At 36.0% G+C, this 23,279-nt stretch overlaps 3 protein-coding genes and 1 pseudogene across 3 annotated transcripts; 1 reads left to right on the forward strand and 3 right to left on the reverse strand.

The window, feature by feature from the left end:
• Nucleotides 1-633: 633 nt before the first annotated feature.
• LOC107642648 (MND1-interacting protein 1) lies at nucleotides 634-3,773 on the reverse strand. Its single transcript, XM_016346060.3, has 2 exons — nucleotides 2,066-3,773; nucleotides 634-1,293 (listed from the first exon to the last, which is right to left on the reverse strand). Exons 1-2 carry the CDS (start codon nucleotides 3,557-3,559, stop codon nucleotides 781-783), a joined length of 2,007 nt encoding a protein of 668 aa, XP_016201546.1. The 5' UTR covers nucleotides 3,560-3,773; the 3' UTR covers nucleotides 634-780.
• Nucleotides 3,774-5,156: 1,383 nt separating this feature from the next.
• LOC148563269 (uncharacterized) lies at nucleotides 5,157-8,656 on the reverse strand (annotated as a pseudogene).
• Nucleotides 8,657-11,734: 3,078 nt separating this feature from the next.
• LOC148563270 (uncharacterized) lies at nucleotides 11,735-12,808 on the forward strand. Its single transcript, XM_088486700.1, has 2 exons — nucleotides 11,735-11,738; nucleotides 11,901-12,808. Exons 1-2 carry the CDS (start codon nucleotides 11,735-11,737, stop codon nucleotides 12,806-12,808), a joined length of 912 nt encoding a protein of 303 aa, XP_088342826.1.
• Nucleotides 12,809-21,846: 9,038 nt separating this feature from the next.
• On the reverse strand, nucleotides 21,847-23,279 carry LOC148563271 (uncharacterized). Its single transcript, XM_088486701.1, has 3 exons — nucleotides 23,027-23,279; nucleotides 22,135-22,319; nucleotides 21,847-22,044 (listed from the first exon to the last, which is right to left on the reverse strand). The coding sequence occupies exons 1-3, from the start codon at nucleotides 23,277-23,279 to the stop codon at nucleotides 21,847-21,849; spliced, it is 636 nt and encodes a 211-aa protein (XP_088342827.1).

Consider the following 23,279-nt stretch of genomic DNA (forward strand, 5'->3'; position numbering starts at 1 on the left):
TTGATTTTTTAATTTACCTTTTTCATTCCTTTATGTCTCAAGTTGACCATTGTTTTCAAGTACCTCTTGTTTTTCTCAATTTCATTCGTCATATAATTCAAATCATTTTTAACCGAAAATGTTCAACTCACACACATAAGTCTAATCAATGTATCTAGCTATGTAACATTAATCACAAATTACGGTAATGACACACTGGTAATTATATTGGTTAATCAGGAATTCGTGGAACTACCGTTAGGGCAAGGGTGACTATCTGTCTACATGAATATGCAAAGGGATGTTGGTACCCCTCAAGGTCTCTCTGTCTATAATAGAACATATTATTGGATTATAACTTAAATATTAACTAATATCACCTACTAAAATAAAAGATTTATATATTTCACTATTCGATTCCCTATTTAAGTAGGATAAGGAATGGATTTCAGTATCAGCATGAACTGCCATTGATACTTTGATATTTTGAATTATAACACAAGTAACATATCCCAACATAACATAACTATTCTGTTTATAAAATGATTTCGGTCACTTGCCAAAGACTAAAATGATATAGTTGCCTCTTGCTTGTTTGTTATTTACAAGCAAATGGCAGCAACCACCAAAAATGCAGCTATTCAAAAGAGAAGCTGACGCCAGAAATTAAGATTTTATTTATATGCAAATTGCTGATTAAGCTCTCGCCTCACAGCATACAGTAAACAGTATGGGGGGGGATAAAAGGGCAAGAAATGACTGCAAAGAAATGAGAAGTTCACTGCATAAACCAATGCAAGCTTAAGAACCTGCACCGAACACACGGATTCTCTGTTCAATTGGAACCCGGCAGCAGGGACAGGTAGCTTTGCCCTTCCTCCCATACTCCTGGCTGCAGCTACCACACATAATTTGGTGTGCACACGGTAAGAAAACAATTGAAACTTCGTCTCCCTTGCATATGATACATTCTCTAGCACCGTTGACTTCTTCAAAATTCTCAAGATTGTCTAATTCTTTAAGAAGCTTTGTGATTGTCTCCCTTTGGGGCTTTGCAACATCAGAATTGCCTGTCCGTGAAGCTTTTGATTTCCGATGCTTATCAGCAGATCGAGAAGATACTTTAAGGCATGAAAGCTCCTGCTCGAGCCTCAGGAGATCATCCTTGCGACGTTGGAAATCTATCTCTATCTTCAGGCGTAAAGCCTTGAGATTTCTCTTACTGTCAGCCTCGGATGCTTCCTTGCTACGGCGTTCCTCCTCAATTAGTACCAGGGCTTCCTCTTTAGCCTTCAACTCTTCCCTGACCTTGACCTGTCATAAGTTATTATTCAGATTCAACTATTCAGAAGAAGCAGGTGCTTGGCAATGAACATTTGTATTAAATAATTTCAGTAAAAAGCATGCATAAGCAGAAAATTTCAAATAGTTCAGACCAAAAAATGAAGTTCTCAATTCATAGCATGAGCATCAGACTTAGCAGAACGCTGCAAATTCATAGCTTTGTCATAGCAAGGACTTGAACATAATCAACAGACAGAAAACTCAGGTATAGCTAATTAGCAAATAGCAATGAGGAATAACCAAATAATCTACTTCCAGAATTACGAATCAGCGAATACCTGTGTTGCAAATAAATATAATTAGGAAAGCTAAGAACCGATATAAAAGTTATCATGTACCCTCCAACAATATCTGTACAAATACGTAAGATGCTATACCTTGTAGGAGCAATTCTCCACAAAAGTGATCAATTCAAGAACACTAGTACAATTAGTGAATTCAAATGGATTCTACTGCATAAACCTGTAATATACAAACACGATCCTACAAATGAAAGACATCATATACAATAAGGTTTCAAAATCACAATGTAGTTGTAGACAACAAATTCAAGTTAGATCCACATTCATTTGTTCAGGTTAAAGTCCAAAGTCCTTCATGCAGAAAATATAAATTTCAGTATCACAATAGCAAAAAACAAACAACACATCACAGGTAAATAAAATTCCTTTTAATGGGGCCTGAGTGTGAGCATTGTCTATAAATAAAATAATAAATAGATTAGAGGTGGGAAAAGAGCAACCTCAGCTTCTTTCTGACACTGTCTAATCCGAGCCAATTCTTCTTCAATCTCCACTATCTTCTGTTTTTCATCTGAAATCTCCTGTTGTAGCTTTGCTATCTGTTTTTCCCAAGCAAGAAGCCTCTTTAAACACTTTTTCTCCCTTTTCTCAACCTGTGTACAGTTTTTGACAGACTCTGATGCACTCAATTTAGAAGCCTCCAACTCTGCTCTAATTTCTGCATTCTCCGTCTCTAACTTTTTGACAGTTGAATTTGCCTGATCAACTTCACCACTAGTCTTCCTCAAGGCCTCCTCCATCTCTAATAGTTTCTTCATTGTCGCGTCGTCAAGCGCCTGCTTGCCTTTCTTTAACTTCTGAGCCTCCTCTCTTTGGCTTTCCATCCTCAACATTTTCAACTCAGCCATATCATTGCTCAGCTTTGTAGCTGCTTGCACTGCCCTCTCATGAGCCCAATCCTTTCGGACCTTGAGCTCTTTCTCGAGATCCTTAACCTGATTAAACAGAGCAAGTAACACCTCATCCTTCTGATCCTCTGCAAGAAGCTTCATACAATCATCGAGATTTAGCTCGCGAAATTTATTCATCATGGAGGTAACAGCATCCTCTGCCGGGCCAGTGCTACCAGCGGGAATGGCCACGGCTTGTGGCTGCGGCAACTGTTTTGAGTGAGCCTTAAAACCAGCAGCGCACAATGCAACATTTCTTTTCAACAAGGACTTCATCGAAGGAGAAAGATTAAACCTTTTTGGGAATTCAATATCTCTCTGCAACCGCAAACTCATCTCATGGCCGCAAGCGAAGACCAAATTAAAATCCGGAGGTCCCCCTCGAGACTCACAAGATGGAGACACAACACCAACTGCATTGTCACCAGTGTTGGTGGTAGTAGTAGTAGTAGTAGTAGTAGTAGTAGCAGTACGCGAAGAACAACAAGTACATTCATTGTTTGCAACCGGAACCTGAATTGTGCTAGCCTTTCCGACATGAAAATCAGTGACTAGCAAACACCACAATGCATCACCCTTAGTCAAATTGGGCCTCAACTGCTGCAAGAGACACACCATAGCAGCAAGAGAATACGCCTCCAACTGCATCAAATCGGTGAAAACAGGCATAGTGTCATCGCTACCCTCCAAATTGCCGTTGCTTTTGAGATAAGCCAAGGAATTGTTGAGTATGTTCTCCAGCGCATCGACGCCACCGAAACAATGGCCATTGTTGAGGACCGCCTTGAGAGCTTGGTCCTCGCTGTAGCCCATGGACACGATCTTGGAAACGACGTCGGCGTAGACGATCTCCATGTTCCTCAAGAGAAGCTCTTGGAGCTCGTCTTCGGTGCAGAAACCCCAGCTGTAGGGAGGTATGTTAGGGTTTCGGTTGGAATTGGGCGTGGCCACCGTTTTATTACGGCAAGAATCTGAATTGGAATTAGGATTGGGCGAGGATCGAGGTTTGCGATTGGTTCGGGTGTGCTTGTCTTTGGCCCTCATCTCTTTATATCGATTATTCGTACAATTTTTGGAGGAGGAGACTCTTGAAGATAGCAAGGAGAAGAAGAAGATGATGATGAGGAGGAGGAGGTGCAGCAGTAGAAGAAGTTGCAGTGATCAGTCAGTTATGAGCGAGTGAGAGAAATGAAGGGGGATTTTTGTGCGTTGTGTTCGTGCTTCGCTTCGCTTTTCCCTCCTCAAGAATGAAAAGTGGGCAATCCAAATTGTAATTGTGAGGTTTAGGGTTTGGGTTTCTACTTCTTTTTTTTTTTGTTTGGGCCTGGGGTTTTGAATTACTTGGGTCCCCATCTATAATCTTCATCAATTTCCAGCCCATCTTCTCATGCCCTACAATTTTTCTTATGTTCATGTGCAATTTTATTTAAGAGTCTAGTACCAGCAAATGAGTTGTTATATGTACGAGATGAGATTCAAATCCATAATATTTTGCTTATTTATTTATTTTTATTTATTTAGATAGATTGAATAACTCCTAATTCTTAACATTACAAACTCACACATACTACACGCTCACCCACACATTTAAGGATTTTACTATTATTTGGCCATTACCAAAGTTCAAGCTGGATATAACATATATTACGAGGCATCATATATTGCCACTTAATCAAAGCTCCAGCTAGATGTCATATTGAATGTGTGCAATGAATCCTAGCCTGATAAAGGTAGAAAGTACGTTCCATTTTCAAGCTGCTTGGCTATTATTACATCCTGACTTTTCCAATATAGTTAGGGCCATTTGAAAACTCTAGAAGTAGCTTTTTTTTTTAATATTGACTTATGAAAAGTAGTAGTATTAATGTCGGGTGTAATTTTCAAAATCAAATTGCAATTTTCTAAGAAGCTATTTTGGAGCTTATAGAGAAGTTAAAAAAAATGACTTCTCTCATAATACTTTTACTTTTCATTACATTTCTTTAAAATAAGCACTTTTAGAGTTAAAAATCCAAACATAAAATAACTTATTTATAAGTTACTTTTAACAGAGTCATTTATTGTTTAAGTTATTTTATCAAAAGGAGCTTAATTAAGTTAGTTACCCAAACTGAACCTTAGTATTGTTGTAAAAATATGATAAAAGTAGATAAATAAGAGTAAAAATTTAGATATAAAAATATAAAAAAGTTGTATCTTAATAAAATTCTTACAATATAATGAGTAAATAGTCATTTTTAACTATAAATAATTTAAGGGCAAATAAAATTGACCATTAAAAAAATTAAAATTATATCCATAAAAGATGAATTATATTTAACAAAAATCTTTAATTATTAATTTTTTATTAGTTTCGGTAAAGAATGAATTAAAATACCCAAACTACCTCTATTTTATTATCTTCCTCATTCCAACTCTTTCTTTATTTTTTTGACACCACCATTGTTAGCCACCTGAAGAAAAAAATTACATCATTCTAATTTTACTATTGTTTATGTCTTCTCCTTCACTACAACTATTTTCTGCATCTTCTTTTTGTTTTTTATTCTCAAAAGGAAAAGAAAAAAAAAAACAAATAAAAGATAAGTAAAACTTAAATTTAAAAAAAAAAGGGCAAGGTGAAGCTGACGACAATCTTCTCCTAGGTGGGTGGGTGGGTGTGTGTGTGTAAGAGAAATAATGGTGGAGCTTGAGGTGGCAAGAGCATGGATCCTGGTGGAACACCAAGTGTTGCTGTACCATTGGCTATAGATAAGGGATGTGGTTTGTTTGCCTTTGGTAGCTTAGATTGAAAATACAATTATAGCATGAACATTTTTAAATCTAGGTTCCAGTGTGAGAAAAATTTTAGTGTAGACTTATCAATCTTCATTCTAAGGACCTTGTAAGCAATGATTTCATATGGTTCAGCCGCAACCAAAAGATATTAATATCTTTTATCAAATGGTTGCACCCTCTGCTCATAAGAAGATATAAATTGATGATTTGGCTTTGTTAGGTCTTCAATCTTAGGATATTCAATCTGAGAAAAGTAGATATTTTGTTTTGTCTCTGGATCATATTGCTTTGTCACTCGATATCCAGGCCGACCAATCTTGACTGTTTTGCGAACGAAAACTCTGCGCTTGTGAGATTGGGTTTGAGTTGGAGCATCTTTAACTTCACGAGCAGCACGCTTCGCTAAATTGGTTTCATGTCGTTTTTCCTGTGTATGAGCTAAATTGGTTTGATGTGGTTCAATGTCGGCGGTAGTGGTGGCGGTTCGTGTGTGTGTATGTGAAGCCGCTGTTGTAATTCAATGTTGGCGGCAGTGGTAAGGGTTTGAGCTGCATTTTCGGCCTCTTCAATGTCAGTGGCGGTGTGTGTGTATGTGTACGGCTGTGGTTCCAGCCACCGCTACTGTGGTTCAATGTCGGTAGTCGTGGTGGTGGTTCGTCTGTATGTAAACTTGTTTTTGAGGGTGGTTAACAATGTAGGAATGGCAATAGGTATTCGACCCGCAGGTATTGACAAATATAAACTGGAAGATGTAGGACTCATGAATAGGAGTGACAATTTTTTTTCGAGGGAATAAATATCCGTAGAGATTAATCCATTGAGAGACAAATTTGGGGGCATTTTCTTTCCGTTCTCGCGGGGAATGAACATATGTTTAGAAAAAATGGACAAAAATATATATAAATTTTTATACGGTAGATAAATATATACTCTAATTTTTTAATAAATTAGCATAATAATATTAAGTTTTATTATTATTTTTATCTTTTCGTTGATTGTGTAACTTTTTCGACATTAGTGACTACTAGATAACTTTGTGCATTGTGTGACGTGACCATTTTAATGATACAGTGAAAACTAAATGATAAATTATTAAATTTGTTAAATTTAAATTGAAAAAAATTACAAGTAACTTAGAATCTTCATTTTCTTCTTTTTTTTTTTTTCCAAAATTTTACTTCAAACAGAGTCCTAGTAGCTATTTTTGAGTTGGAGCCCTTTATCCATATTCACTTTTTGAAAAGGAAAGGAAGAGAATGAAAATTTTAAAACTTAGTAAATTTTTTTTATTCAAATTTAATAAATTTAATAATTTATCATTTAGTTTCTATTGTGTCATCAAAAAAATTACTCATACAATGCACAAAGTCATTTGGTAATCACTATCTAAGGGCGGAAGGGTAGAAATGATAACAAAACTTAATATTAGTATGTATAAACGACTCATTAAAAAATTAAAATATATATCTATCCACCATATAAAAATTCATGTATAATTTTGTCCAATCTTTCATTGTTTAATAAACGAGACGGGAATAGAGGTATGGATACCCTTTTAATTGTTTTTAGTTTTTGCATCAAAGCTCCATTTATAAAATTGTGCGAAAGTAATTGTTTTTATTTTTTTATTTTTATATTTGCATTTAAATTAAGTTTGGTGTTGCCGTCTTGGACATACTCTAACACTATCATGCTGGTATTTAAATTTACTTAACCTCTTAAATTAAGACCAAGCCAACCTAACTATCAATATTTAACAAGAAAGTTAAAAACACAAAAGAAAAAAAATTTGATAAAAAGAATATTTTATTATAGAAGTGTTTGTTACAAATAACTCATACACACCAATTCAAAACTCTTATCCCTTATTTATAGTCATTTACTTTTTTAATAGACGGTTAGGATTAAATCTAATCAATAACCTAAATTAATTAAGTATTCAAAACTTTTATTACAAATATCTTACCTACTATATTTATCTAAATATTTTTAAATTATTTTAAACCACACTTTATACTTCTATATATATCCATACTCTTCTAAAATTCTCTATAACATTTTACAATCTTATAAAACTTTTTAGGATTTTTTAAAATCTTCCAAGACATTTTAAAATATTGTCGAATTATTCATAGTATTTTTAAAATTCTAAAATACCGTACAAATATCATTAAATATAATATTCTAAAATTTACTGTGAATTAAACTTAGAATCTTTTATTTTTTTGGATTGATACTATATTATTATAAAATTGTAAACAAAAACAAGTTAAAAGAAATGAATGATAAATAATATTATTTTAGAATTAATTTTAAAAAACTAAAATATCCTTTAAAATTAAGATTATTTTAATTTAAATTAGAAATTTAATTTAATTTTAAAAAGAGTAAAATAAGCTTGTAATTAATTTTAAAAAGATAAAAATATTTTTTTGAGATTAGAGTTGTTTGGTTGTTTTAAAAATTAAATATTTATATTTAAATTAAAACGATAAAATTATTATTTATGTATTATCTATTATATCTATTATATATTATTAAAATGAGTAAAGTATCATTTTTGTCCCCAACGTTTGGGGTAAATCCTATTTGTATCCTTAACGTTTAAATCGTCCTATTTGTATCCCTAACGTTTGTAAAAGTGATTCAATGTTATCCTGTCGTCAATTACACATCATGAACGCTTTAGTTTGAGTTTTAAAAATTTCTTTTTGAAGTTAGAATACAAATGTTTGGGATAGAATTGATGATCTACTCCGAAAAATAGCTCATCAAATGTTGAAACTAATTCCTACAACATTTAGACAATTCACTTTTCTAGGGACATAATTGAATCTAAACGCAAATAGTGGGTATAATATTAAAATCGAACACATCCAAGTGAGACCTAATTCAGAATGAATACATCCAAGTGAGAATAATTGAAAAATATAATCTGATTTGTTAGTATAATTGATAGTAGGATAATATTGAATCACTTTTATAAACGTTAAGGATACAAATAGGACGATTTAAACGTTAGGGACACAAATAAGACTTACCCCAAACGTTCACTACAAGAGAAGCGCTCCTTAGCAGCGGCCAATTTCTAGCGTCTCCCCAAACCGCTGCAGGTTGATGGAGGAGCTGCGGTTTTGTGCCTCAAACGCAGCAAATCACATAAAGATCAGAGTGACAAAACAACCAAGAATTGGAGGAAGCCAGATCCAATTTCCCACGTTTACGCGCGAACCCAAAAGGGGGCAAAGGCGCTAATCACCAGGTCCAAGACTCACTCCCGCGGTATACATTCCTTCCATCAGCTGCAGCCGTCACATCGTTCTGGGTCACAGATCTGCTGAAGCTGCTGCATATCTCCTGCATGCGAAAGGAGGGTGGATACGCACGTCCGTTGTTCGTTCCTCCGCCGTGCACGTCCCGGTGTCCTCGCGAGGCTTCCTGACCGCCCCGGTGTCGTCATCCTCAACCTTCCCCCCATACCCTGTTGTGCGCCGCTTGACCGCACCCTCTCCTCGCTTTCAGGTCCGCTCTCTCCCCCTTTTCTTGCTCTTCCAATTTCATGTGTTGGCCTGGTACCTTTGTTTGAATTGAATAATTTTTATTGTTGATCGGATCTGTCTGTACCAAATTTGTTTACCCATCAGTTCCCAATTTGGTCCCTAATCTGGTTCGAACCTTAGTCTCAATTCGGTCCCTAATCTATTCCCAATTTAATTGTTCCCAATTCTTTGCTGGAAATATATGGATGATAATGGCTGCAATGTGAGGATAGATGTTAGGCTAGCTGTATAGTTTGATTTGCTACTCAAAACCACCCAAAGCCATGTGATTAGTACCAATTATCCAAGAACACTCACAGGTTTTTCTTCTGTGGTATGTCAATGGAGCAGGAAACCAAGTAAAAAATTTTTACTAGGAAAGATACAAGCAAAAATAAAACAGAATAGAATAGTTATAAAATAGAGTTCGGTGTTCTCTTTTTTTCCCCTGCTGATTGTGTTTTCCGTCACATGAAACTGTTAGATACAACCATGATTGGGTTGAAAGAATTCTTAAAATGCATCAGATTTACAATGAGTTATATCTAAATATTATCTAATATCTAAGATCATGTGTGCTCTTTGTTAATATTTGTAGCAAAATTTCACCATGGCTAAGTTCATGTATGTAAGTGTGCTTTTATTTTAAATAGTGTGACTCTGAATTGTGTCCACATAAGTATAATTTTGGCTATGAATTGCGTATTTTTTGCTGCTATTTTTATCTTAACATATAACATTATTTAAATCACTATAATCTCTTTGGTTATGGAACAGATCATCAGCTATGTCCATAATTGATGATTATCTTGCACTTTTAAAAGCTTAGGATTGCTTGCATAATTGTCAAGGATGATGTGTGAATATAAGATCCTTTTTTCTTGTCCATTTCACTACTTACATTTCCCTTCCTCAGGTCTCAGTATATAAGAATGCTAAATGCTGTTTCATATAAATGAAAATGTAAGGAAATAAAACTTATGTATGTTTAGACGTTCTTGATAATAATAGGAAAGTTACATTTATGACAATTTTGTCAACTCCAAAGTACAAAATGAATGAAAATAATAACCAATGAACATTGAAAACTCATAAGGTACTGATTAACCTTTTATACTCTTCCAACCCTTTCCACATTTTAAAGTAACTGCATCATTCAGGGTGATTCCTTCCACTACCAGAGTAGCCTCTTTAGAATCCTTGTTAGCTACAAAATTCACCAAAATAATAATGATTTTTACCTTAAATAATAATAAAGATTAAATATCCTTAAAAATATAAAAGAAAAATGATAAACTTGCATGACTTATAATACCTGCATTATAAGCTTTTTAGCCAACTATCTAAATCCTCATCATCGGCATCCTCTGTTTTCATAGATACTAAGAACAAAATTAAATTTCATAGAGAATATAAAGGTTAAGATGCTTTGTTTCTCATAGAGCCATCGAATTAAACTTTTACAAAAACCTGTAACAAGAATAGTTATGTAATAAAAGAAAAACCTTCAAATAAAAATGCGTTAAGTCATTAACCATAACAGTGCAGGAATACTATTCAACTAAAAGAATACAATTTAACTTACACACATGTTTAGTTCTAAAAGCCTTGCTCATACCTTTGTAAGTAACAAACACTAACCAACTTTTCAACCATCAATTTTATTTATTTTTTATATAAAATAATAATTGGAATTTCATGTTTCCTGGAATACTTAAAAGAATATTATGTTTAATAATTAAGTTGTATGCATGTGTCTTGCAGTGTTATTTTATTGTTAATTGATTGATAAAATACGCTTTGGAAGTTTTGAACTATATGGTGATAAGATTCTATTGAGTTTGCATTCTTATAATGTCATGCCTTTTGTATCTTGTGTCTTTTTTTTGTTTTGATTAAAAGGAAATAGTTAACATAAAATGTGAAATTACAAGAAGTGTGGGATAAAAGGAGATTGAAAGAGGTAGATTACCCTGATTTTGTTATTGAAATGTATCCGTGGGCGGTGCATCCTTTAGTTTGTCACTTACACTGTATATATAATTCTTTTATCTTTGATAGAAATTGAAAATGGGACAGAAAACATTTGTTATCGTTTCTCTGAGCTATTAAAAAAGGACCCAACAACCATTTCGTATGCTGCTTGTTCTAATATTGTTTTGTTAAAGAATATGTTACATTGAGCTTCTGCTACATGTGTTTCAAAATTTACTTTTAGCAACTAAATGTTGTTTTCAAAAAGTATGATATTTTAACTAGTGTTTTCTATATATTAAAAAAGAGGCACTACCGAATCAGTTAGCTAAACGATGATTTTTTTTCTCGACCTTTTAAGAGAATTTTGGCCTGGGTTATTCAGTTGAAACTATTGGCTTACTTGTATATGCATATTGGCCATTTCTTTCATTTAAAAGGGGAATAGGGAATACATGTCAATAAACCTCATTAATTAATGATGCAGATTTTCTTGAGCAAAATATACCCAAAAAGAAAAAGTTATCAAGTTTGGTAATGCTTAATTTCTCTAAAACTTGGTAGATATTCCTGGTTTAGTGTGTCTTACTTCTAGCTTATTGTTGCTAGCGTGGGTGCATGTATTTGAGCGCCTAGCCGAGCAGCTGGGTCTGTAGCATGGGCATTCTACCATGTTGGCAGGGTCAATTTAACATCTATTAGTCATTTTTTATTTATTTAACTGTAAAATTATTAAAATTTCTTTTTCTTATAATTGATTGTTTAGTTCTTCGATGCTTTTGTCTCAAGTATGATTTTAACTCTAACTATAATGCATTTCTTCTTTTTCTTTTTTTTTATAAGGTTTCATTTTTCATTTCTATTTTTTGGCTTTGGGACCATCATTTCTTTATTCCAGTAATTTTTTACTAAAGTGCAGAATTTTCCAATGAGTAAGCAACTTTCAATAAATTATCTTGTGTGATGAGTATTGTTCTGAAGGATATTATCTGTGTTTTGTGTTTTTTATTTTAAGAGTTATTGTCAGCATCTATTTTATACTCTGGTTTTTTTTTTTTTTGAATTTTCGGTGTTCTATTATATCATTGAAGTAGACATTGATAAGAGTTGGATTTCAAAGCCACGAATTAGTCCAGAGTATAGGGACGGTTTGAACAGATTCTTAGATTTTGCATTTGCCAATGCATCATCCGATGGGATGATACATTGTCCATGTTCGAAATGTGGGTTCCGCCTTCTCCAAACTAGGGAGGATGCATATGATCATTTGATAATAAAACCTTTCCCCTCTACTTATACATTTTGGGTACATCACGGGGAGAGACGCATGGCAGAGAGCTCTATGGAAGGACAAAAAATGGAATCAGATAGAAACCTAAAAGACCCAATGCTTGACATGGTTCAGAAGGCGTTCAACTTCCCAGGACTTCATGGCGACGAAGACGATTCAATGAATGAACACGCTGGCGGGGATCGGGAGGAGTTGCCATACTTATCAAATGAAAGTAGTCGCGAGGTCCGCAACTTGCATGACCTGCTCGAAGATGGATCGCAGGAGCTATACCCAGGATGTTCAAGGTTCTCTAAGCTGTCTTTCTTGGTGAGGCTCTATCATATAAAATCCATGTGCGGAGTGAGCAACAAGGCCTTCGGAATGATACTGGAGTTGCTAGCGGATGCCTTTGAGCATGCAAGGATTCCGAGCAATATGCACGATGCCAAGAGGATCATAAGGAAGCTCAGTATCACATACAAAAAGATAGACGCATGTCCAAATGACTGCATGCTATACCAGCGCAGCGACGAAGACTTGTCTAAATGCAAGCGATGTGGGACATCAAGATGGAAGCAAAAGACTAATAAGAACTCCAGAGTGAGGATCAACAGGGTTGTTAAGAAGAACGGAAAATCGCAAGCGGCGAAGACTCTTCGCTACTTCCCCATTATTCCACGATTGCAGCGGCTCTACATGTCTAGTAAGACAGCCGCTGACATGTTGTAGCATAAGAGCGGGCATAGCTCTGACGGTATTTACCGGCATCCATGGGACGGCGACGCATGGAAGGCATTTGACAAAACTTATTCCGACTTCTCCAGCGATCCGCGTAGTGTTCTCCTAGCCTTGGCTAGCGATGGCTTTAACCCTTATGGAAATATGAGCTCGAAGTACTCAATTTGGCCAGTGGTTCTTATTCCGTACAACCTGCCCCCTTGGATTTGCATGAAAGCCACCTCTTTCATCCTCTCCATGATTATCCCTGGGCCTAAAATACCTGGAAATGATATATATGTCTACTTACAGCCCTTGATCGATGAGTTGAAGCTGTTGTGGGTTGGTGTTGAAACGTACGATGCTTACACAAAATAAACTTTCAGGATGTATGCTGCATTAATGTGGACAATCATTGATTTTCCTGGTTTAGACAACTTGTCCTGGTGGAACACGTACGGTGGGAGAGCTTGTCCTGCATGCAATTTGGATGCTGGACTAACCGGCTCACACACAGTCAGAAATGGTGTTTCATGGGCCATCGTCATTTTCTGAATCCTGTCCATAGATATAGAAAGGACTGGGATAGATTTGATGGAAAGATAGAGGTCCACCTGTCAAACTCTCTGGTGGAGGCATTGCGAGACAACTACAGGACGTGCATGTCCACCTTGGCAAGGTGCAATCGGTTACTGGAAAAAGGACATGCGGACAGCAAACCGCTGTACTTGATGAGTCCCCTTGGAAGAAGAGAAGTATATTCTTCGAGCGACCATACTGGGAAAACAATGGATTGCGTCATAATCTTGATGTGATGCACATAGAGAAGAATGTGTGCGACAACATAGTATTCACATCATGAACGAGAAAGGTAAATCTAAAGACCACCTTAAGGCAAGAAAAGACCTCCAATTGATGGGAATCAAGCATGATCTATGGCCACGGGAAGATGGAAAGTACCCATCCACCATCTTTACTATGACATTGCCACAGAAGGATGTCTTTTTAAGGACTATTAAGAATGTGGTCTTTCCAAATGGAAACTCTAGCAACATTTTCCGCTGTGTTGACTTACGACAGTGCAAGATGTCGGGCTTGAAAAGCCACGACTGTCACATTCTGATGGAGCATATCCTGCCAATTGCATTAAGAAATGCTTTGCCTACCCCAGTGTCCTCTTTCTTGGCGGATTTATTGTCCTTTTTTCGTAGAATATGCAGTAAATCCATTGATCCTCAACAACTTCCTCTCCTTCAGGATCATGTGGTCCATACTCTGTGCCGCATGGAGATGAATTTTCCCCCATCTTTCTTCACCGTCATGGTGCACTTGACGGTACATCTGGTCGAGGAAGTGCGACTCGGTGGCCCAGTTCAATATCGGTGGATGTACCCAATTGAAAGGTACCTATGTCGTCTCAAGCAGTTCGTACGTAATTGATCACAATTGGAGGGCTCTATCGCAGAGGGATACTTATCGGAGGAGATTCTCGTGTTCTGCTCAAATGAAGTTGCTTCATAGCCTCTCTCACACTTAAATGAAGTTGCTTGATTGTCCCATCAGACTCTGTTTATCATAGTTAGTCTGTGTGAGTAACCACTGTGGCCAAGATGCAATGAAATCATAAAGAAATTACTCATAAAAAAATACGTGGGATAAATTATTGTATACCAATTGTTTTAACATCCCAAAATTCGGTGGTCTTGCGTCTCTTGCGCTTCAGAGCCTCTGATGCAGCAAATATGTTGTCAACATGTTGCTCAAAAGAATCTACCTCATCTGCCTCTGGGTCTAAGTCTTCATCAGGCGGTTCCGAGTGTTGAGCACCATTCGTGGGAGGCTGTGGAGCAGGCGGTGGTTCGGTACGGGGTGGTCGAAAGGGGCGTAAAGATGAGGTCGGGGCGGCACCAGTACCACCAGAGGGGGGAATTAGGCCATCTACTTGGGACACGGATGAAGCCGCAGCAGATCCTGTTTGCATTTGCTGACATAACGAGTCTACCTTTGATTTCTTCGTGAAACGACCTATCCTAGGCATCTTAATAAACTTGGTACCACTAACAGTATCACTTAATACTATTATCAAAATGTAAACAATAAACAAAAATTCAAACAGCATTAAATATAACCAAATATTTAGACACGTATATCAATAATATATATATATATGTTATAGCTCGTAAAAGAAATAGCAATAGACTTAAAATGAGTTAATTGGAAGCAACGTGCCTTTTCAATATCTTTGTCATGCATATAATTTTCTCATAAACCAAACAGGTGCAATATAAATTAATAATAATGCATGCGGTTCAAATAAGGAATTTTATATACTCGGACATATGTAAAACATATAGAACAGCACATGATAAAATTATCATAAGCAACTTTATATTTCTTTTCACATTTGAATGTACATTCAAATGCATGAATTACTACTTGGTTGCATAAGCACTATAAACCCATTACCCGAAATCAAATCAAGTAAAAACAATTTTAAGTACTCTGTGTAAGTCATGAACGCTGACTTCTATAATTGACCAAGAAATCTTATTCTGAAATAAACTAAAAACATATCGTGCTTATTCTTTCAATTATTTAAAATACTCACTATTAATTTTTTATCCTTGTGCATTATTTCATAACCTGAGATACGAATGTATAAATAAACTCCTCTCCTTAACCTATATTCATATATCTTATCAGTTTATAATTATCTTTTTTCTACCTACATTAAAGTGAAAATTTAGATATGAATTGACTTTGTAAATATTTTGAGAAAAAGGAGAATGGTTTTTACTTTTTTTGCCCTTTTCATAGTTAAAGTCAACATAAAACCAACTAAAATAACGAGGATAAAGATTTGTAAATTCAAAATTCTGGATAATGGAAAGCCATAGACAAATTTCCTAGCTCAGTTACAGCCATCATAGTTAAAGCTATGAACTGACTAAAGAAGTAGGAGAGAAACAGGACAACGATAAACAACAATTCCCAGCAGAAATTATTATATAAATATACTGCTAAATTATAAATTACAGTTAATACAATTTTCATCAACATACAACAGTTGTGGATATTATAATAAGATAACCTTCTTGCTAATGATAATCAAATAGCTAGTAAGTTGCAAATCACAAAAAACACCACTAAATGCGGCAAAGCAAAGTTAATTCTCAAATTATTGGAATACCAGATATGTTAAACACGTGCAGTATGGCAACAATACTTTCTTGAAGAATATTTTTTTAATTATTATTTTCAAAATTAAATCATGAGAAAGAAAGGGAGGAACTTGATCATGGAGACACAATTTAAATTCCATAAATAAGGGTTAATAAACATGCAATTCTCAATGGGCAAATTAGCAACCACACAAGATCAAATATTAGTGCTTACCGGCAGCGGGAGAAAAGTTATCGACGTTGTTGCTTCTCAAGATGCAACTGCTTGATGGTGGACACGGCAGGAAGACGCTGATGGATTCTGGCTCTGCGACTTCGACGGCTACTCCAACTTGATGAAATCCAAAGACTGCTTGGAGGAAGAGAATCGTCCAGTAGCAACGAACGAAAGTGCGTCTCGTGGGAGGCTTTAGTGGTGAAAGAAATTAGGATTAGGTTAGTGGCGGGGTTATGTGTTTTGAACATAGAAAGACTGAGTTCCTTTCTCTCCTGAGGGTGGTAACAATAACGGGCTTCACTTAGCAGTGTAAAAAGGCCACAATTTATATGTATATATAATAAAAAATCATGATATATTTTATTATAACAATATTAATAGACATTGAAAAAATCATATATTTAATTGGGGCTAAAATAATGTGAATAATAATAATAATAATAATAATAATAATAATAAGTTTGTAATAAGAATAATAATAAATGATTTTTTTATTTTTTTAATTAAAAAATTTTGGCATTACCTCATGATAAAATTTAAAATTGAATCATTTTAATTCAGATAAACAAAAACTAACATCTGTGTAAAAAAATAATTTTAAAATTATGTATGTTAAGAGTACTACCAAAAAAAATACTAACTTTTATTATAGTCCTTGAATTTACTTATTATAGTACTTGAATTTTAATTATGTATCTATAACAATATATAACAATATCTCAAATATCACCAATTATGTACTAACATAATGGGCCCAGGCACAAACTTAGCAGCCTGATCTATGTGCAGGTGTGCAGAGAACACATTCAGCCATAATTGAATAGGCAACTTGTTGAACCATAAGTCCCTTGCAAATGATGTTGTGTGCTCCAGCGAAGAGAACGGAGATGCCTGAACCATTGCCTTGGAAAACCAGATGCTAGTGCTGCAAAGAAAGAAGTCTCTCTCTTCCAATTTCCCTGATAAGCCCCATCATGAAACAAGTGAGCAAAATAACCACGCATATTCCTGCCAATCAACATTTAACTCCGGCTGCTCTATATTAAAAAATACCACACTAAATATCTGAAATCCTTAATAATTCCTAGCAATTAGTCGGACAATCAAAAAATAAAATTATTATTAACACACCAGCAATTGTGACATTCCCTCCATGCAGCAGCAATTTCTAGTAGACTAGTGTACAAGTGCACCATATTCAGAAAATTACAAGATATGTACCAATACTAGTGTATAAATATAAAATAAACCTAATTTTGGAATAGCATACCTAGCAAAGAAACTGCTAAATTGGAGCATATGTACCACACCAGAATAAAGTTGCTAATAATAATAATAATAAGCAAATGTTCCGCACCAAAAACATTATAAACGTGCGGATTCTAGAGTCATAAATAATTCGCATAATCATAATAACACATAGTCAAATCAATTTCTAGTGTTCTTCATTGCCAAACACATCTAAGACTCAACAACCTCTTCGTGAGTATCAAAGGCATCATTGGTGGGTTCTTCTAAATCGCCCTCCCTTATTAGTGACAATCCTTCCACCTCACACTCAGCGCACTCAGATAAACTCAGTTGGGGGGAAAGTTCCACCTCACAGTATTCATGTATATCACCCATGTCAAACAAATCTCTTGGCTTTATGAAGACTACTACACTCCATTCCTTATCAACCTCATCTTCTACATAGTATACAAGGCGAGCCTCTGATGCAAGAATGTACGATTCATCATCCTCTCGATCACCAACATGTATCGGATTAGAGAAATTTACAAGTGTGTGGACCAAAACATCTTGTTTTATGCCTCTACCAGGTGTGGTGTTTGCCCAGATACATCTAAACAAAATGACTGTGAATTGACCACTATAATTCAGCTTAATGATGTCCATTAGTTTCCCATAATACGAGACACCACCAACCGCAACATTACTGTCGCACTTGCTTGCATAACTTCTAGTGTCGGAAGTGACGTGAATCCCGCTATTATGAGTTTTCAGCCCTTCTTCTCTTGACAGGGTCCTAAACCTAAATCCATTTACATTGGAGATGGTTCCTTCATTATTGCAACAGTGAAGAAACAAAGGTAATTTATTTTTATTTCATATTTTAAAAATTCTATTTATGTCACATTGAGTTAGTCAGAAATAGTGTCTAGTAGCTCTTATGTTTGATGGCATAATAAGAGAAGTGTAGGAAAATGCTGAGAATCGATCGAAGCAGTTATACACTCATACTGGCGGATCGAAAAGCTTGGCAAGGCTCGAAGAAGAAGAGGTAATTTAGGATTCACTTACTCTTTGAACCTTCTCTATGTAGACCTATTCACTATTTAAGCTATATTGTTGCAGTCGGAACGACAGGGGCGTCCAGTTAGTAGGGGGGAGTTGTTTGTCTTAACGCACAAACGATCTAATGGATCCTATCTCCATGATGCAGCTCGGGCTATTGGTGTAAGTAATGTGTTGAGAATTGCTATGTTGTTTCTCATAGGTTTTGTTTGTTAAAATTGTGTTCAGAGTTTGTTTGGTTAGCAATTAGCTAATAAATGCTTCTGTTCGCTTATCTAACTGTGTAGGAAAGAATTGCAGAGATTGAGCAACATGATGAATCATCTAGAAGAAGTTCATTGCTCCACGATGCCGGTGTGAGGCACATGCTATTTTGTTTCTCTCTTCAACAGAACTGAATCCTAACCGGTTAATTTTTGGATGTCCACACTTCAAGGTAATCTGAAATTTAATTTAAGTTTCGTTGATTTTAACTCAGATGTGACATCTTTTGAGCTGTGGGTATATTCTACAGAGCACAAAATCGCATTGTAAATTTTTTGCATGGTTGGATGATTATGTTGCATCGTTTGAAGATTTTCCCAGAAATTCTCCTGATATAGAGGGTTGGATGCGAGATCAAAGTCAGATTCCTGATGCTGCTGGTGTTGATGCTGGAAAACTGAGGGAACTAGATGCTAGAGTTAGTGGGTTAGAATTGGAAGCAAAAAATTGTAATGCCAATAGTGGCTCTAGCGACAGTAGTGTTAAAGCTTTGGTTATTGCTTTTGTATTTGGAATTGTGATCTCCAAATTTTTTTAAGGCATATGAGTAGCAGAAACCTTCTGTGATACTAAGTTCAAAGTGTGTCTTTTTTTTACCAGTGTATGTTGTTTACATTATAAGTTATATTACTTTAGAAGTATGTATGTTGTTTCAGATGAGATTATGATTTTATTCAAGAAAAAAGGTCTGTTACTACTTGGATGAATTCTGGAAGCATGTAGTCATACGGATTTCTAACTAAAAAATGTTGGATAAACAAACCCAAAAGATGTCTTATATAAAACATGTACACAAAATAACCAATCATGTCCTTGTTCAGCATGAGAAAGGGACAATTTATAGCCCTCTAACAACAAAAAGAAGGCCAACATGTAGCCTTGAACCAAAATGTTTCCTAAATTTGTCAAGTTTCAAACTGACTTAAACGTCTTCCACATCGGTCTAGTAGAGTTTCAAAATGACTTAAACATGCATACAAACACTTAAAAACTTCCAAAATATTTCCTAGATTTGTAAACACTGACACTTAAACTAATAACAAAAGGAGTCATTCTTATCATCTATGTCAACAGCAACATATCAGATATCAAGTCTTCCTCGGAGGTATAAACCCAGGAGTAGGAATGAACTTGAAAAGCCTTGCTGCAGTCCCGGAATTTGCTGCAGCCATGGTCTCAGCAGAAGGAGCACTTTGTTGAAAGGGAACATTAGCACTTGTTGTCCTCGGGTTCACAGCCTGACCGGTTGGAACACATGGTCTAAGACCTGATGCTGCTTGAACTGATGGTGGAGTAGGTTGTCCAAATGAAGGTGGAGCCGAGATAAGAGCATTTGGGGGCCTAACAACAGGGTGCTTTCTTCTCTGGGCATAACTGATGTTGGGGGTGGAGCAGGGTTGTGGGGGTGGTTGATTCAGGTTCATAGCCTCTCTTGCAACTTGTAACAAAAATGGAATGAGAATAAAATAAAGAAACAGCTTAAAACAACATTGACCAATCACTATACCTCATCTGCCTGGGGTGCATTTTGTGAAAGGGGAATTTCTTCTCCCTGTTTCTGTTGGTCAGAATTATCCTTCTTATGCATTGTCTTTGGAAGTTTCTTCTTGTTTTTCTTTGCCTTTGTCTATCACAGGAGTATAACCATGTTAGTGCAAGGAGAATGTAATATGTCATCTAACAATAATAGGGATAAGGAGCAGGTTAAAAGATATTACCAATGGATCCATAGGTGGGAAAGGTTGTACAGTATCACTGTTCAGATTGACATTAGGACCTACATCCTAATCATATAAACAACCAACAGTCAGACACATAAACCCCTCACAATTTTTAAATGAGACACTTAAACCCTTAACAACTAATATTGTGTTCCAAATCGAACCCTAATTACCTGGCCTCTGTTTTGGTTTGTGTCAAAGGGTACAATCTGCAACCCCTTTCCCTTACCAGCTCTTCTCTCCTTCTTTGTCAAAGGCTGCCAGTTTGGATCCTTTGGGTCATTCTTACAGGTTTTGTAGTAATGCCTAAGCTGTCCACACTTGCTGCACGTCACTTCAAAGGATTTCTTGGCTTTAGTGGCGTGCATCTCAGGTTCTACAGGATCTACCTTCCTCTTTATCTTGGGGCGATGAGCTGGTCTCTTGATGTTGGGTGGTTCCGTCCTTGGAGCATCACATGGGGTCCAGTACTCCTCTGAATTTACTGGTTTGATGCAATGCATATACGTTACTCTGATTGATTGCATGGTGAGTCATTTATGCACATGCTCCTCTGGCTTTAGACCAATTTTATACATTGCTGCAACAGCGTGACAGCAAGGCATGTCTAACAAGAAGCACAATCCAGACATGCAATCCACATGGTGTTATGATACAATAACTCAAATAATGATTTGATTCACAAACAACAAATAACTCAATATTCCAACACCAACATATTAGAAATTTATAAAATTCCATATGATTGAATAACTCAAATAATATTTTGATTCATTAGGCAACAAATAACTCAATATTCCAGCACCAACATATTAGAAATTTATAAAATTCCATATGATTGAATAACTCAAATAATGTTTTGATTCATTAGGCAACAAATAACTCAATATTCCAGCACCAACATATTAGAAATTTATAAAAATCCATAAGATACAATAACTCAAATAATGATTGAGTCATAAACAACTATACGAGTAAGTTGCCAAACATTACAAGTGCAGGTCCTTTGTTGAAGGTTAACTCCAACCTTGCTTGTTCCTCTGTGAACCTCAAAGAGCACCCTATCATTGTCTCCAGCCCAAATAGCTCTCCACTTGTTAGCTTTAAGTTTCACAAACTCGTCCAGTTTCTTCTGCTGTACTGGTGCCAAGTGACCACTGTACAACTCTCAAGCTTCTTCTTGTATGTTTCCATTTTTCTCATTAAATAGCATCTCAAGTATTCACACATCGTCAAGATTGGCTTCCCCCGATACTCTACGATCTTCGCGTTCCACACCTTGCACATGTTGTTGGTTATATTATCCACTTTCGGCCCATGACTGAAATATGCTTTACTCCACACTGCCGGATCAAACCGCTGTAGATACTCTCATGCACCATGATTGATTTTCTTCATTTTCTCCATGCATGCATTGAATTCCTGGAATGTTGTGCATCTTGCTGCTTCCCATACCATTTGCTTTGTTTGCTGGTCTTTGAAATACTTGATAAAATTTTTCCAAATATGTAGCACACAATTGCGGTGGTGTGCATTAGGCATTACTTCCTTGATAGCTAACTCTAGCCCCTGCAAGCGTTACACACACAGAAATAGTTTAACAGTTTACATATCAGTTGCATTTTTCATGAAAGATAACAAACGAACTAATTGAATTACCTTCTGCTGATCACTTATAAAATTCCATCCATGCTGCGTCACCATCCCCAAATCATCTTGCAACAGTGTTAGGAACCACTTCCAGGTGTCCTTACATTCATTAGGGATAACAGCGTATGCTATAACAAAAAAATGGTTGTTCACGTCTTGGCCCACCGCACTCAGCAATTGTCCGCCATAATACCCTTTCAAGAAATAGCCATCTAAACCAATTAACGGCCTACAACCCTGAATGAAACCCTTCTTGGAAGCGTCTAAGCTAATGTATAACCTATCAAACAATGGGAGGTAGGGGTGGCAAAACGGGTCGAGCCCGTCGGGCCGATCCGCTAAACCCGCTAAAAAAGGCGGGTCGGGCTAGGAATTGGAGCCCGCCAAACCCGCACCGCCAAATTGGCGGGGCGGGTGGGCCGGTCCGCCGGGCCGAAAATTTTTATTTTTCTTTTTTTTAATTAAATAAAAGAGTGATTACTATTATAAAATCAATAATTATAGAATTTTTAAACACTTCTTTTTCATTTTTTGTTTTTATTCTTTTTTGAGTTATTAACTTCATTTATTTTATTTTACAATTTCGTATATATGCTCAAATTATGTGACTTATTTTTTAAAATAAAGATGTTTCTATTGACAAATATTATTTTGAACAATTTTATTGAAGTTAAAAATTAAAAAAAAATAGTAAAAAAAATATATTATAATTTGACTATTTTTTATTTGTATTTGATTTTTTAATTATTATTTTTTGGTTAATTTTAATAAATTTTATTTTTCAAAAAAAAAAGAGTCAAACGGGCTAGCCCGCCGATCCGCCATAAAGCGGGGCGGGCTAACATTTTGAACCCATTTTAGTTGGCGGGGCGGGTCGGTCCGCCCTGTTTATGTGGCGGGCCTAGACGGGGTGGGGCGGGTTGGAGCGGGCCGGCCCGCTTTGCCACCCCTAATGGGAGGGCTTCAGGTTGTGGTATTGTCTCCATCAATGCTGTGGACCCGGGATTACTCCGATGAATTTCACTCAAGTAGTCTCTAACTTTTTCATACTGTGCCCGTGCATTACCAATGACCACCTCTCTAGCTACTTTCAAGGCCCTCGCAATTATTCTATGGTTAAGTTGCACATTGTACTCCTCAATCATGTGATCCAT

The sequence above is a fragment of the Arachis ipaensis genome, chromosome B5 (assembly GCF_059453495.1).
Source record: "Arachis ipaensis isolate K30076 ecotype BB chromosome B5, ASM5945349v1, whole genome shotgun sequence".
NCBI classification, from domain to species: Eukaryota; Viridiplantae; Streptophyta; class Magnoliopsida; order Fabales; family Fabaceae; genus Arachis; species Arachis ipaensis.